The 17,517-nt window shown below is 40.1% G+C and overlaps 1 protein-coding gene across 5 annotated transcripts in view; it reads right to left on the reverse strand.

Moving 5' to 3' along the window:
• CNKSR2 (connector enhancer of kinase suppressor of Ras 2) overlaps positions 1–17,517 on the reverse strand; it is a 546,683-nt gene that overhangs the window by 376,596 nt on the left and 152,570 nt on the right. For all 5 annotated transcript variants that reach the window (XM_082245580.1, XM_082245579.1, XM_082245578.1 and 2 more), the window contains exon 4: positions 5,295–5,363. In XM_082245580.1, coding sequence (XP_082101706.1) covers positions 5,295–5,363 — 69 coding nt within the window. The remainder of the gene's footprint in view (positions 1–5,294; positions 5,364–17,517) is intronic.

Consider the following 17,517-nt stretch of genomic DNA (forward strand, 5'->3'; position numbering starts at 1 on the left):
CGCAGACCTGGTTAGTGGTTCAAAACAAATAAAAACAGTGTTTACACTAAAATATGTTAAAAGTCCATATGTAACATCCAACTTCTATCTAGTGCTCCATATTCTCCCACATGCATGACAAACTGATGAGGAAATTTATCACTTCATCAAGTGTCAACATGTATGACAAAACTCGTTGGTCATGACTTCTAGTTACGTAATTTCCGCCTTGGTGGAACGCACGCTGGATTACCAGTGGTGCTTCCTGGTACTCCTGTATGAATGTCTATACATCTATATACATTATAAGTGTGATTTTAACTTTAACCTTAAAGTGTTACTAAACCCACAACAGTAAAATCAGTGTGTATATGCAGAAAAGCATGCTGGTTGTAGTCACTGTGGAACCTAAGGGGGTTAATCAGCTGCATTGTGTAAAAAGGCTGTGTAATCCTGTCTCTCTGATCCTCCTCTTGTTCTACTGACTCCAGACATTTTCTTGATAGATAAGAGCATTCAGGGACAGGCTGCACATGCTCAGTTTAGTGTGAATTGCTAGAGAGTTTTTTTTTCCTTCTTGGAAGAGTGCATGTGATCAGCAAAGGGCCAATCAGCACTGTCCAGAGAGAGGGTCAGGGGAAAATGAAAAGCAGACAGTAATACAAGTCACAAGACTGCTCTAACTTCTGAAGAGAAAAGGTATTTATCAGCTTATATTTACTAAAACTATTGTATTTCCATGCTGTGTGTGCTGGGGGAGACCTGATATAGTAAATGCAGGGTTCTAGGTTTAGTAACACTTTGATAAACAATACTTAGCTATGAGAGGCTTCCCTCCTTTTAAATGTTCTCTTTTGCCAAACACTGGGTGATCCTTGGAGGATTGTAAAGATAAGCAGAGGCTACTGATCTGACTGAGCTTATGGTTCCTGCAGAGGAGTGGTACTGTCTGTACTTCTGGAGGTGCATATCACATAAAAAAAAGGCTCAGTTTGACTTTCTTGTGCTAACAAGGAGTTAATTGTCTGACTGAGTCCGGAGTGTGGTCAATATTGACATGTGGTGAAGTGGAGCACTTTTTATCATCGTTTTGTTACTCATGTGAGGGAATATGGAGCATTATATATCATTTGGAGGTTACATATGGACTTTAGGATAATGGTTTAATTTTTTGCAATCACAAAGAAATCAATTTTGCTAAAGCCCAACTCCAGGAAGCTTACCAAGTATGGGGGTGCAGCCCCATTGTAAGGGTTGATTGCTTGTTTAAGTCTAGGTGACATAGAAAGAATATTTATTTAGCTGATCCTCCACACTGCTAAACCATCCACTGCAGCGTCTTCCGCCCCATACTGAAGTCATTAAGACCAAGATCTAAGCCCTGCATTGGATGTGTTGACACCAAGAGACAGTTCACTATCAGATCATGGGGAAGCGCCGTCTACCAGGGGAGTTGAGAATCAGGTAAGTAAAAGTGCTTCTCCTCTTCCCTAGACTAAATGAGTAGTCAACCTTTGCAGTATGGGCGCAACTCCACTGCAATGGAGGATTTTTACATTTCCCAAAGTTGGGCTTTAAAGGTTTGCTAACCTTCTGTTACCAGTAACTTAATAAATTCCAAGGACAAAAATGTGTAATATTGCAAATGTAATAATCCCATTATATTTATGTTATAGAGTGGGAATTGTGAATGTCAACAGCTGTCTATGCACAGAAAATGAACAAACCTGGAGTCTGTAAAACATTAAAAACCTAAAACGATAGTTGAGCCTTTGGTTTTAATATCTAAATATATTGTTGTCAGTCAACTGTTGTAAAAGGTCTATCAGTCAGTTATGCAATTGGGTCCTACAGGAACATATTTGTAGAGACTCGCTTAGAACTTTTAAGGGCTATAGGATAATAATTTAACACCTACATCCTTTCATTTTAGACAGGAGGTGGCTCAGGAGTGCACCTATGATAACTGCTACCAGCTCAAGAAGCTGGTACAGAGGCAGGAGCGGTTGATCCTTCCAGTAACAACCTTACTGCTCCCTCCCAACTATTTTTCCTACACTGTGGGAAAAATGGTGATAAAACTAAAGAAGGCATGCAAATATTGTTTTGGGCAACAACGTTTTCTTTTTGGTATGTAGATCTGCTAATCAAGGTAATAACACAGATATCGGTTCCAACCGAAAACCCCAGGAGAAGATCAGGTGAAAGCACAAATTAAATATTAGAGATTTAAACAAAGTTTAACAATTTATTCTTCTGAACTTTAAAAAAAAAAAAAAAAAGCAAGACTTTGATACTTGCAAGAGAAAACCACTAAAGTAGCACGTGCAAAATCTTGCCAGACAAAGATAGGGGTTCATAAACAAAAATAAGAAAATTATTTTGTGTGATTGATCCAAGAAAAATGAGCCAAAGGAACTGGAGTTACTTCAATATATCTTATTTATTATTATTATGCTCAGTTTGCAGTGCTAATGGTGGGCATAAGAGTGTTCCAACTTAACGTAAGATTTTGCATACTAATGGATCCCCATACAAGTTGCTGCTAAACCCCAACCATGTATCATGGCCACTAAGCTGCAAAAGTCTTCTCTAGGGGACCTTGACTTAGTTGGGAAACATGAGAGAAGAATGTGATGCAAAGTAATGTGTGTGTGGGTACAGATTCATAATTTTCAGGTTTAAAAGGTCAACACTGATTTCCCTCAACAGGGCAGGGCAATAAAATATAAAAATCAACCCAAGGTGAGAACAAACCCCTGAAAACCGGTCAAATATTTAGCATTTGCACAATCTGGAGATGGAAGTTTTCCTTTCAATCAATGCAGATAATGGCCAACTAACCAGGGTCCAATCTCCAGTAAAGTATTTCTCATTTGTCATAAATGTTGTGTTTAAGCCTACAGAATGCACAAGAGCAAAGCCTGACAGCAGCTGCATAGTTAGAAAGGACTAAACTTGATCCTAGGGCTGAAGAACCCACTTACAGAAAGAAGCATGGCGGACTATGCCACTAGAATACAGAATGGTTTAAAAAAATATTTGTCTAATCAACAAAGACCAGTACTGATTCCATGGACCATTTATTATTAGTGGCTATTTTTGGTAAGGAAAGAGATTATTCATTACTAATTATTATCAATTACAATTAGTGGATATCTCACGATAATATCCAGACATTTATTTTTCCACCATTTAAAAGTTGACCTCTCAGGATATCACTGTATTTCTGCTTCCTATCCCAGTAAGGAATTAATTAAAGCCTGAATAAGAGGAACAAGTCCTGTTCTAGTGCTTAGGGGATGACTGTTTAGCTTTTGAACAAAATGCTTGTTCAAGCAACAAGGTTGTACTTATGACTATTGGTGTTGATGCTCTCTTTTTTTAAAACTCTGTTCATTGTATCAGGCATTTATTTAAGTAATAATTTATAGGACTTTTGCCTATAGTTTATTTCTAAAATTTAGCTTGACATGTGCGTAGGCTGAGAGAAGAGAGAAATTAAATAAGAAAAATATTTCAGGTTGTACATTTTGAGGCTTGGTTCCATTATCCTGCTGTCCTAGATACTCACCTGTGAACATTATGAAAATCAACATGGTAAATTGAACTTGACATTTATGACACAATTTTAAAGGACAGATATGCAATTGTGCAATGCAATATTGGCATTTTTCTCACAATTTGTTGTGTCAACTGGATGAGATTCTTATCTGTAATAACCTGGATGGGACAGACAATCTCATCTGTATTAATCTGTGACAGATAGGATTGTGTAAGGCACTGGCTGGCAGGAAAATATATAGCTTATATGTGTAAATTAGGTCTCGCCTACACATGGTGAGGGGCTCCAGTATTTGTACTTCTTATGGAGAAAACAATCTTTTTGCTTTCTCTGATCTTACGAAGTTCTGCACTGGGTCCTGGAGTCAGGAGGTTTTGAAGAATTTTGAACGGAAAACAGTTTCCAGTCCTAGGTACTTGTTTTACCTGTTATACTTACCTGCTCTGTGGTCTAGTCCTCGGTCCAATTTTACATGCTAATGAAAAACCTTACTAATTATTTAGTTGTGGACAGGCCTTTATAGATGTTAGCTGAAGTTTAGTGTCTCTATGCTATGTGGGAGTCTGCAGCTGTGTGAAAAGGCTGACTGCTAACAGAACACAGGAGGTACATGTGCTGCCTGTTTGGCAAGCCCATGAGGAGGCGCCCTGTTAGAAAAGGATGTACATTTAGCTACTGACTTAGACGAGAAGATTTTTTTCTTAGTTTTAGGTTATGAACCTACTGTTCAAAGCATTAATGCATTGAACTGTGTTGGTTTACCCCCTGGATGAATTAAATGTTCAGGACAAACCTCCTCAGGACAAACCCCCTTTCTGGAACATGGTTTACTGCTGCCACTACCAGTTGAACCTGTCTCCCTCACAACTGATATAAAAAAAAAAAATCTTAGGCCACACAAAGCATTTATTATTTTGCCCTTAAGCTGAGCAATGTTATCACATTCTCTGCTAAAATCTGTTTATTTCACTGGCCAAACTATTACTAATAACAAGACACCATTGTTAAACATAAAGCGGTGAGAGATTATGGTTAAAACAGTGGTTGGGCAAAGCAAAGATTTTCAGAGGGAAGTCCTTCCTTATGAATCATGAGAAAATAACAGGTTGGCAGTGGGCTGATTCTACTAGCATTCACCCAAACTTGAGACTTCTGCATCAACAAGCCACTAAGCTACACTTAGTAGGCAAATCAATGACAACTAAGAGTTCATTAAAAGTTATCAACATTTTACCATCAGATCTAGAGATGAGCTTGTGTGCCATCTGAACTCCTCTATCCAAAAACATCTAAAATCACATTTTTTTACTCCAGTCAGTTGTGGGGCAGGGAGTGACCCAGCCCAAAGTGGATTTGAGTGAAAAAAAATCTCAGTTTAAATGTTCAAATAGAAAGGAGTTAAAAGGACACTCAAGCTCTTATCATAACCTTACATAGACATGCATTTAAAAAAGAAGGTTTAGCAAGAAAAAAAAATGAACTAGGAGTTGCTTCACAACAACCAATCAGATTCAGATCTGCACTGGAGGTAAATATTTGGAGATTTCAAGTTTTAATCTCATTGGTTGCTCTGGGGCAATACCGTTAGTATTTTCGACATTTCCATGAAAATAACTTATTCTGGATAATCGTTTGCTTATTCTTACCAGGAAATGATGCTTTATCAGGTAACTGTACCTTTGTATCAAATAAGTTAGTAGCAATATCTAAAGGAAACATTAAATGATTAAATAATGTGTGTTTCACTTACTTATCCAGTTTATGCCCTATCCATCTTTTTTTAAGGTTATCAATGTCATCCTGATCAGCGTGGCAATACCTATGGCAAGAGAAGGACTTCAACATACAGGAAGGATTGTGGGTAACAAAAAGTCATTGAATTATACATATTGTTCTGAACTGCAATGCAGTATGTTTACATGAAATCACAAATTACTGCATAAAAATAGAACACTGACTCATTTGCAACATAAGGAATACATGTGCTCATCCTGAAACGATACCACACAGTGTAAGATCACACACACACACACACCACAATATCGAAAACAGCATTTTCTTATAAAAGTCTTACATACTCTTTAATAAACCAAAGAGCAACATGCCAAGTACAACAATTCTTAATAATTAATACAGTTTAATTATGCCTATTGAAATGTGAAATCCAGCCATCTGTTGTGGGTTACTAGGTTTTGTGCCCCACAAGTGCTCTCTGCACCACATTTTTCAATAAATCCATCTGGGCAGTTTTCATATCACAGTAAAACTACTTGAGCAAGTTGTGCAATTTTAATCCTGCGACTTATCCTCTAGCTTTTATAAAATGTGTAATTACGGTAACAGAAGACTAGTAACTATCTAGCAATGTGATAGGCTTCATTTTTTAAATTCATATCAAATCAGTAAATCTGGTTGCTGCAAACGACCAGCTCCCAAATTAACAATCTATGGTGTGAGTTAATCCACTGTAACAAATTAAAATCTAGCAGATCTTTTGATAAATTAAACAAAATGTTTACAACCTGTGTAAATGGGTAATGCACACAACTTTTGCCTAAAAAGGAGCAAACAAGTCTATTGTCTGAGAATATACTTTTCTTAGGAATTAAAACATTGCACATCTCAAGTGGCAGTTGAAAGATTAAATTTCCTCTTGGTATAACTTCAAAGCAGCTGTCCAGTCTTACTCCAGTTGGTGCTACTCAGCATTCAATAAGAATAGGCTCTGACCAGAATTGGCTTCAGTTTCATTCAGCTCAAAGCTTGTAAACCAAAAATCCCAAACTATGTCTAGAAGTGTAATTCTGTTGTGCAAACATTTTGTGCATAGGACGGATTTTTAAATTACCCTTTTTAAAAGTTAGATGATTAAAAAAAAAAAATACTGAATAATCACAGGATAAAGCAACTGCTGTGAATTTCACCAAGTTACTGTAAGCAAGAAGTGCTTTTACATCTTTAGACTTCTAAATGAATGAAAGGAAGAAACCTGATGGGATTTGGATGCAACACATTTTATAATTTGTTTCATCACAGCCAAACTATTCTTGAGTCTAGGGTGCTTGCTAAGTTTTATTTGCACACTGCTTTATTATTGGGAGGCATTGGTTTGGTTCTTGTGGAGGTAACAGGTGATACCATGTTGGGCAGGAAGAAGAACGTCCATGTGAAAAAAGCATGCAAGTGAAGTTTTCAGGCTTCCCACACTACACTTAATGAGCACCTTATTAGGCGCCTCTGCTTGTTAACACAAAATGCCAAACAGTGAATCATGTGGCTGTGATATATGAAGGATCCAGGTATGAACAAGTGGTTCAGTTGTTTGAAAAATCAGACAGACAATGCCTCATCTAAGCAACACTGGCCATAAGCAATTGCTGGATTCCAGATGTGATTATTGCAGCATCCTAGAAAGTCACAACTGCTCTGATAACCAGCTTACAAGATTGCTGTGTAGAAGGGCAGCTAAACACACACAACTTGAATTGGTTACATTAGTAGAAGAGCATACTGTAAGCTCCTGTGCATAGAGTTATATGAAGTGTCAAGTTAAACAAAGTTTAAAAAAAGCAAGCACTGTGGTGTATTGTACAATGTCTCACAGAGCATGTGCATGACGCACACCAGTGTACATTATAGACACTAACACTCAACCGCTGTTGGGAATTACCCTTTAGGATCAGAAGTTGACATACATATATGAATCTATAGATCTATCTTGTTTTGTGACAGAGTTACAGGCTGGTATTGGGGGTAATAATGTGAGGACTTATAATAAGCCCATTAAATTCCAAATAAGCATAATTGTTCCTGAGATTGTTTCAGACCAGATCAGAAGGTGAAAGTATTACTGAGCTGGATGGGGGTAAGGGGGGTATAAGGAATGTACTACTGAGCAGTGGGGGGGGGGGTGTACTACTGAGAGGAAAGAAGGGGGGGTTGGGAATGTACCACTAAACAGAGATTTGGGGGTTGGTAATGCACTACTGGGCAGAGGGAGCGGTTGGGTGGTATGGGGAATGTACTTCTGAGCAGGTAGGGTACTACAGAGTGTGTGGGGGGGGGGGGGGGGAGTGTACTACTGAGCTGGTGGGGTACTACTGGTGGGGGACTACTGGGTACTACTGACAGCACTTCAACCGCCCCACAACTGCACACAATGTGTCCAGTAATGGCAGTTAAAATAGCAAGTGACAAGTCATTATAAAACAAATGGCAAGCACCCCAACCTATAACTGGTCTATGCATCAAGAAGCACAACCATTTTATTTGGCGAGAGATGCTTTAATTGGCCTCCAGAGTGCTTTAAAAAAGCATGCCAAATGCCACATTTTGTAAACAATTTTGTAAAAAAGTGTAAACGATGCCTAAAAGAACATTTGTTTGTCCTTTAAAAGATCCTTGACATCTTTGATCATGGAGTGTGACCTTAGAGCTAATTTCAAAGGTCTGCATGGAAACAGATTTATTCTTCATGAGCTCCCTCTCAAGTAGCAGATACCCTATGGGTTCTAGCAACCTAAAATATATATTTAATACCAAACATCATGTTATCTCATTTAATTTCACTTAAACCTTATTTAATTTCACTTAAACCTAAATCAAACTTTCAAAATATTGTAACATGAGGGTTTTTACATCCCTTTTTTTGGAGAAATCATAAAGCAAGCAGGAGGCACAGAGCACATTAAGTTATCAGCTCACACGATTTCTGGCAGGATCAACAGACATTGTACTTCTCCAACAGATATAAGAAAATGCTTTTAATGGCACATTTAGCAGACTAAAAAGGGAGTAAACTAGAGAAGTTCATTGGTAAGGTTTAAACGTGGATGCTGCCATCGCGGACCTCCTTCTGACTTTAGCAAGAGGTTCTGATGCAAGCAGCTCAGTAAAAGGGGGAGCAGTATTTTAGGGTAACATTAGCAATTTGGAAGCCTCTGAAATGTAATGAAAAATGGTCTCTAATTTCATCATGCACTGAAAACAGGGACCCTGCGAGACCCTATTACTATAAAACTGGGCATTGTTGATAAACTGATATGACTTTGATCATCAACAAAGACATGTGATCATCATGTCAGTGCCATTGCAATCACCATTGTTTTGTTGAAAATAAGTAATGTGGCAGCACTAAAATAACAACCACATGACTTTAACAATAAAAAGGTTAGGTTATCTCTAAAGCTGCCATTGGTGTTAGCACTAGGGTTAGTGCTATGGATAGCTCTAAAGCTAGAGCTAGCATTTTTGATTCACTTTAGCTGGCCACTTTAACGTCAATGCATTTTGCCAGAATGGTGAGATTTTAGCAAAATGTCCTGAATTTGTCAACATTTCAGCAAAGCAAAATCTCCTAGTTTTAGCTCTTGTAAGCTTGACAACCCGAAAACTAGCCATTTCTCAAAACAATATGTTCACTTTTTATAGTAGATGGGTATTAGATGTTTGAAGGGTGCTTTAGTGAAAGATGCAAGTTCCCAGTATTTGGTGAGCTGCAGATATTTCATTTTGAAGGCAAGGAGTCTCACTCTGAAAACAAGTGTATCAACTATACCAAAATGAGGGAGAGGATACGATAATTTTGATAAAGGACTGAAAACATGAAATAATTGAAGAATATGCTAACATTTTAACACTGAAAAAATAGAAACGTTGCTAACCATTTATATTACACAGAATATGTTTTCTTGATAAGAATTCTTTTACTTTCTGCATGCTTCAAAAGATTGCAAATTAAATGACAGTGCAATATCCTGTTCATTGATGTAAACTGATATAAGAACATGAAATGTAATCTGGTAATACATAAATAATCTCATTAGCTAATTAAATACATTTTCAAAATAGGAGTATGTAAATGAATGTAGACTAATGAACTTCCTGTATGCTGCATTTAAAATCCTTCATTCTGTTTTTCTAATATGCTTTACTAATCAAACTAAAGAAACCAGTCTTATTTATTAGGAGACATAAATAGCAGTGATGTGCATAAGCTTACAGCAACCAGATTTGAGCTTTCATCAAATGAGTGCAGTCAAAAAGGGGATGACTGTGTAGAAAAAGGAACCAGGTTTATAGATCACAGCAGTACACATTTGCACATGTGACAACTTCCACTGGCTACACATTGGCCTCTAAAAGCAAGTCCTGCCACCATTTTAGCATTGCTTGCAACAGATGACCAATGTATAAAGCTTGGTAAGAATTGTTTCCAATAGGTCTTAGGACTGCTATCATGCAAAGATCAAATCAGCCAATTGATTATTAGAAAAAAGGGAAGGGAGCTTCCTCCAAGTGCGTATGTGGTTCAAGCAGTTACAGAATTAAAAAAAGCCATTATTCTCACTAAGAATTCTTTGCAGTCATCCCCAAGCCTGGCTTACCATTTTTAAAGACCCAATGTCTAAAAAGGAATACAATTAGAACCTCTGTGTGGTATGTGGTCACTGTCAAGTATAACAATGGTGGGTATGAATATAGACACATCTTGGCTCTCAAAATATTCTGGACAATGGTTTAGCATATTTCCATTAAACGACAGCAGACTAATGCCCTACTTTTAGGGCTAAACACTACTGGTCAGTGTTAGAGCTTGGCACTTGTGCCCCCACACACTTCTGTTGGTCCATCAATATGATGGGCTACTTCACTGGGCAACAGGAATGTGTCGGAGGTGGAAAGGGGCAGGCAAGCTTATGCTGCTCACAGTGGTTCAGTAGTCCTTCAGTTTGAAGTCTGAAAAGTCTAATCTCTAACTGCATCCTTGTTTCAGGTCAATTGCTTACTCAATAGGGAAGTCGGGGTCTAACCCCTTAAAAGCCAAGAGGCCAATTTATCATGCAGCAGCACAACACTTAAAAAATGCTTTTTAAGCTTCACCTGCTTCAGTTTACCATTTTTACCATTAACTCCTATAACCCATCCATGCCCAGCTCCACCATCTGTGATGGCTTCATATAGGTTCTGGAGGCTGCAGTATACAGCTTTGGTTGACACTAGGAAGGGTTTTTATCTGAGGTGAAGCAAACATTGCACAGGACTCTACTACAGAGCTAAGTAAGAAACTGTGGTATTAGCATTGGGTTTTATGCACCTTAATTTTTTTTTTTTTTTTTGGGGGGGGGGGTAAATGGAGTAGAAGATTTGAAGATTTTTTGATTAAAGTATCAGACATCCTCAGACAAATTTGTGATGAAACGCATCAGGGCGGTACTATACGGCAACCGGAAGGGACGTGGTGCGCGAAGACCGGTGAGACTTGGAAGATCATTCCCACACACTGGAGTGGCGGGCTGGTAATGTTGTTTTATACATTGTAATAAGCTTGGTTTCTTTTCACCTTTGTGACTAATTTATTGGGATTTGGAGTTAGGTGTTTTTGATGGAATTACACTATGTGGGCTGTTTTTCCCTTTGAACACGACTGGTTATGTGATCCGCTGCTGGTTAGTGTTGAGCGAACACGGACTGTATTATTCGTGTTCGTACCGAATAATTGGATTTTTTGTACCCGAACACGGACACGGACACTTTACTGTATGTTCGGGTAAAAATCCGTGTTCGGTCGTTTTATTTCCGGGTTTTGCATGCTTTGGCGCTCTTTTCATGGCGGGCTTTCAACAGCCAATCAACAATCGTTTAACTGGTGTGCCTTAAGCCATCCCAGCCATGCCTGCAAATGTCTCAGTAGCTGTGATTGGCCGTCTGAAGCATGTGACCAAGTCTTTATAAGTTCGAGGCAGCCGCAGCGGCGTCATTATGCTGCTTAGATTCAGGGACAGAGCACACATCAACGTGCTGGCTGCTGATTAGGGAAAGATAGGCAGGAAAAAACCATTTGTGTCCGGATAGAATTGAGGGACAGGTCGGAGTGTTTAGGCAGGGCGAGTTGTAGGCATTTTAGGGATAGAGTCTGCTGAATTATATAGGGTCAGTGTCTTCTACAAACTACAATCGATATTGCTGTGTGGGGGGTGGGGTCTGCACTCAATCCTGATCTACGATCTCTTCTCAATCCTGTTAGGGACAGAGTCTGCTGAATTTTAGGGAAACTGTGTTCTACAAACTACAATCGATATTGCTGTGTGGTGTGGGATTGGAGATAGGCAGGTGTCAGTGATCCACATCCATTTTTCTGTGTGTGAGCTGCAGTGAACACAATCTTTTTGGGCTGCAGTGAACACAATCTTTTTGGGCTGCAGTGAACACAATCTTTTTGGGCTGCAGTGAACACAATCTTTTTGGGCTGCAGTGAACACAATCTTTTTGGGCTGCAGTGAACACAATCTTTTTGGGGTGCAGTGAACAAAATCTTTTTGGGGTGCAGTGAACACAATCCTTTTTGGTGTGCAGTGAACACAATCTTTGTGGGGTGCAGTGAACAAAATCCTTTGTGGGGTGCAGTGAACACAATCTTTTTGGGGTGCAGTGAACAAAATCCTTTTTGGGGTGCAGTGAACAACATCCTTTTTGGGGTGCAGTGAACACAATCTTTTTGGGGTGCAGTGAACAAAATCCTTTGTGGGGTGCAGTGAACACAATCTTTTTGGGGTGCAGTGAACACAATCTTTTTGGGGTGGAGTGAACAACATCCTTTTTGGGGTGCAGTGAACAAAATCCTTTTTGGGGTGCAGTGAACAAAATCATTTTTGGGGTGCAGTGAACACAATCTTTTTGGGGTGCAGTGAACACAATCTTTGTGGGGTGCAGTGAACACAATCTTTTTGGGGTGGAGTGAACAACATCCTTTTTGGGGTGCAGTGAACAACATCCTTTTTGGGGTGCAGTGAACACAATCTTTTTGGGGTGCAGTGAACACAATCTTTGTGGGGTACAGTGAACAGAATCTTTGTGGGGTGCAGTGAACACAATCTTTGGGGGGTACAGTGAACACAATCTTTGTGAGGTGCAGTGAACACAATCTTTGTGGGGTGCAGTGAACACAATCATTGTGGGGTGCAGTGAACTCAATCTTTGTGGGGTACAGTGAACACAATCTCATACTGAAGGTTTGAGGGTGCTGCCTGTTCCATACTCCCCCTACTCCTCATCTAGCCTTTTAGGGGTACAAACAATAGTAATTGGGGCCTAGTGTGGTTGTGTACGTGTGATATACATACACTTTTTTGGGATCATATTTTCTATTCCGCTATTTAATCAAAAACCTTTGGGGATCAGTTAAATTGGGGGATAGTCTGTGTTGGTACGTGTGAGAGAGATCCACCTTTCCAAGTTGTTGGGGTTCATCTCATACTTCTGAAGGTTTGAGGGTGCTGCCTGTTCCATACTCCCCCTACTCCTAGCCTTTTAGGGGTACAAACAATAGTAATTGGGGCCTAGTGTGGTTGTGTACGTGTGATATACATACACTTTTTTGGGATCATATTTTCTATTCCGCTATTTAATCAAAAACCTTTGGGGATCAGTTAAATTGGGGGATAGTCTGTGTTGGTACGTGTGAGAGAGATCCACCTTTCCAAGTTGTTGGGGTTCATCTCATACTTCTGAAGGTTTGAGGGTGCTGCCTGTTCCATACTCCCCCTACTCCTAGCCTTTTAGGGGTACAAACAATAGTAATTGGGGCCTAGTGTGGTTGTGTACGTGTGATATACATACACTTTTTTGGGATCATATTTTCTATTCCGCTATTTAATCAAAAACCTTTGGGGATCAGTTAAATTGGGGGATAGTCTGTGTTGGTACGTGTGAGAGAGATCCACCTTTCCAAGTTGTTGAGGTTCATCTCATACTTCTGAAGGTTTGAGGGTGCTGCCTGTTCCATACTCCCCCTACTCCTAGCCTTTTAGGGGTACAAACAATAGTAATTGGGGCCTAGTGTGGTTGTGTACGTGTGATATACATACACTTTTTTGGGATCATATTTTCTATTCCGCTATTTAATCAAAAACCTTTGGGGATCAGTTAAATTGGGGGATAGTCTGTGTTGGTACGTGTGAGAGAGATCCACCTTTCCAAGTTGTTGGGGTTCATCTCATACTTCTGAAGGTTTGAGGGTGCTGCCTGTTCCATACTCCCCCTACTCCTAGCCTTTTAGGGGTACAAACAATAGTAATTGGGGCCTAGTGTGGTTGTGTACGTGTGATATACATACACTTTTTTTGGATCATATTTTCTATTCCGCTATTTAATCAAAAACCTTTGGGGATCAGTTAAATTGGGGGATAGTCTGTGTTGGTACGTGTGAGAGAGATCCACCTTTCCAAGTTGTTGGGGTTCATCTCATACTTCTGAAGGTTTGAGGGTGCTGCCTGTTCCATACTCCCCCTACTCCTAGCCTTTTAGGGGTACAAACAATAGTAATTGGGGCCTAGTGTGGTTGTGTACGTGTGATATACATACACTTTTTTGGGATCATATTTTCTATTCCGCTATTTAATCAAAAACCTTTGGGGATCAGTTAAATTGGGGGATAGTCTGTGTTGGTACGTGTGAGAGAGATCCACCTTTCCAAGTTGTTGGGGTTCATCTCATACTTCTGAAGGTTTGAGGGTGCTGCCTGTTCCATACCCCCCCTACTCCTCATCTAGCCTTTTAGGGGTACAAACAATAGTAATTGGGGCCTAGTGTGGTTGTGTACGTGTGATATACATACACTTTTTTTGGATCATATTTTCTATTCCGCTATTTAATCAAAAACCTTTGGGGATCAGTTAAATTGGGGGATAGTCTGTGTCGGTACGTGTGAGAGAGATCCACCTTTCCAAGTTGTTGGGGTTCATCTCATACTTCTGAAGGTTTGAGGGTGCTGCCTGTTCCATACTCCCCCTACTCCTCATCTAGCCTTTTAGGGGTACAAACAATAGTAATTGGGGCCTAGTGTGGTTGTGTACGTGTGATATACATACACTTTTTTTGGATCATATTTTCTATTCCGCTATTTAATCAAAAACCTTTGGGGATCAGTTAAATTGGGGGATAGTCTGTGTTGGTACGTGTGAGAGAGATCCACCTTTCCAAGTTGTTGGGGTTCATCTCATACTTCTGAAGGTTTGAGGGTGCTGCCTGTTCCATACTCCCCCTACTCCTAGCCTTTTAGGGGTACAAACAATAGTAATTGGGGCCTAGTGTGGTTGTGTACGTGTGATATACATACACTTTTTTGGGATCATATTTTCTATTCCGCTATTTAATCAAAAACCTTTGGGGATCAGTTAAATTGGGGGATAGTCTGTGTTGGTACGTGTGAGAGAGATCCACCTTTCCAAGTTGTTGGGGTTCATCTCATACTTCTGAAGGTTTGAGGGTGCTGCCTGTTCCATACTCCCCCTACTCCTAGCCTTTTAGGGGTACAAACAATAGTAATTGGGGCCTAGTGTGGTTGTGTACGTGTGATATACATACACTTTTTTTGGATCATATTTTCTATTCCGCTATTTAATCAAAAACCTTTGGGGATCAGTTAAATTGGGGGATAGTCTGTGTTGGTACGTGTGAGAGAGATCCACCTTTCCAAGTTGTTGGGGTTCATCTCATACTTCTGAAGGTTTGAGGGTGCTGCCTGTTCCATACTCCCCCTACTCCTAGCCTTTTAGGGGTACAAACAATAGTAATTGGGGCCTAGTGTGGTTGTGTACGTGTGATATACATACACTTTTTTGGGATCATATTTTCTATTCCGCTATTTAATCAAAAACCTTTGGGGATCAGTTAAATTGGGGGATAGTCTGTGTTGGTACGTGTGAGAGAGATCCACCTTTCCAAGTTGTTGGGGTTCATCTCATACTTCTGAAGGTTTGAGGGTGCTGCCTGTTCCATACCCCCCCTACTCCTCATCTAGCCTTTTAGGGGTACAAACTATAGTAATTGGGGCCTAGTGTGGTTGTGTACGTGTGATATACATACACTTTTTTTGGATCATATTTTCTATTCCGCTATTTAATCAAAAACCTTTGGGGATCAGTTAAATTGGGGGATAGTCTGTGTCGGTACGTGTGAGAGAGATCCACCTTTCCAAGTTGTTGGGGTTCATCTCATACTTCTGAAGGTTTGAGGGTGCTGCCTGTTCCATACTCCCCCTACTCCTCATCTAGCCTTTTAGGGGTACAAACAATAGTAATTGGGGCCTAGTGTGGTTGTGTACGTGTGATATACATACACTTTTTTTGGATCATATTTTCTATTCCGCTATTTAATCAAAAACCTTTGGGGATCAGTTAAATTGGGGGATAGTCTGTGTTGGTACGTGTGAGAGAGATCCACCTTTCCAAGTTGTTGGGGTTCATCTCATACTTCTGAAGGTTTGAGGGTGCTGCCTGTTCCATACTCCCCCTACTCCTCATCTAGCCTTTTAGGGGTACAAACAATAGTAATTGGGGCCCAGTGTGGTTGTGTACGTGTGATATACATACACTTTTTTGGGATCATATTTTCTATTCCGCTATTTAATCAAAAACCTTTGGGGATCAGTTAAATTGGGGGATAGTCTGTGTCGGTACGTGTGAGAGAGATCCACCTTTCCAAGTTGTTGGGGTTCATCTCATACTTCTGAAGGTTTGAGGGTGCTGCCTGTTCCATACCCCCCCTACTCCTCATCTAGCCTTTTAGGGGTACAAACAATAGTAATTGGGGCCTAGTGTGGTTGTGTACGTGCGAGATACATACACTTTTTTTGATCATATTTCCTATTCCGCTATTCAATAAAAACCTTTGAGGATCAATTGAATTGCGGGATAGTCTGTGTCGGTACGTGTGAGAGAGATCCACCTTTCCAAGTTGTTGGGGTTCATCTCATACTTCTGAAGGTTTGAGGGTGCTGCCTGTTCCATACTCCCCCTACTCCTCATCTAGCCTTTTAGGGGTACAAACAATAGTAATTGGGGCCTAGTGTGGTTGTGTACGTGTGATATACATACACTTTTTTTGGATCATATTTTCTATTCCGCTATTTAATCAAAAACCTTTGGGGATCAGTTAAATTGGGGGATAGTCTGTGTTGGTACGTGTGAGAGAGATCCACCTTTCCAAGTTGTTGGGGTTCATCTCATACTTCTGAAGGTTTGAGGGTGCTGCCTGTTCCATACTCCCCCTACTCCTCATCTAGCCTTTTAGGGGTACAAACAATAGTAATTGGGGCCCAGTGTGGTTGTGTACGTGTGATATACATACACTTTTTTGGGATCATATTTTCTATTCCGCTATTTAATCAAAAACCTTTGGGGATCAGTTAAATTGGGGGATAGTCTGTGTCGGTACGTGTGAGAGAGATCCACCTTTCCAAGTTGTTGGGGTTCATCTCATACTTCTGAAGGTTTGAGGGTGCTGCCTGTTCCATACCCCCCCTACTCCTCATCTAGCCTTTTAGGGGTACAAACAATAGTAATTGGGGCCTAGTGTGGTTGTGTACGTGCGAGATACATACACTTTTTTTGATCATATTTCCTATTCCGCTATTCAATAAAAACCTTTGAGGATCAATTGAATTGCGGGATAGTCTGTGTCGGTACGTGTGAGAGAGATCCACCTTTCCAAGTTGTTGGGGTTCATCTCATACTTCTGAAGGTTTGAGGGTGCTGCCTGTTCCATACTCCCCCTACTCCTCATCTAGCCTTTTAGGGGTACAAACAATAGTAATTGGGGCCTAGTGTGGTTGTGTACGTGTGATATACATACACTTTTTTTGGATCATATTTTCTATTCCGCTATTTAATCAAAAACCTTTGGGGATCAGTTAAATTGGGGGATAGTCTGTGTTGGTACGTGTGAGAGAGATCCACCTTTCCAAGTTGTTGGGGTTCATCTCATACTTCTGAAGGTTTGAGGGTGCTGCCTGTTCCATACTCCCCCTACTCCTCATCTAGCCTTTTAGGGGTACAAACAATAGTAATTGGGGCCCAGTGTGGTTGTGTACGTGTGATATACATACACTTTTTTGGGATCATATTTTCTATTCCGCTATTTAATCAAAAACCTTTGGGGATCAGTTAAATTGGGGGATAGTCTGTGTCGGTACG

Source organism: Pelophylax lessonae, assembly GCF_965119305.1.
Source record: "Pelophylax lessonae genome assembly, chromosome: 2".
In the NCBI taxonomy this organism is placed as follows: Eukaryota; Metazoa; Chordata; class Amphibia; order Anura; family Ranidae; genus Pelophylax; species Pelophylax lessonae.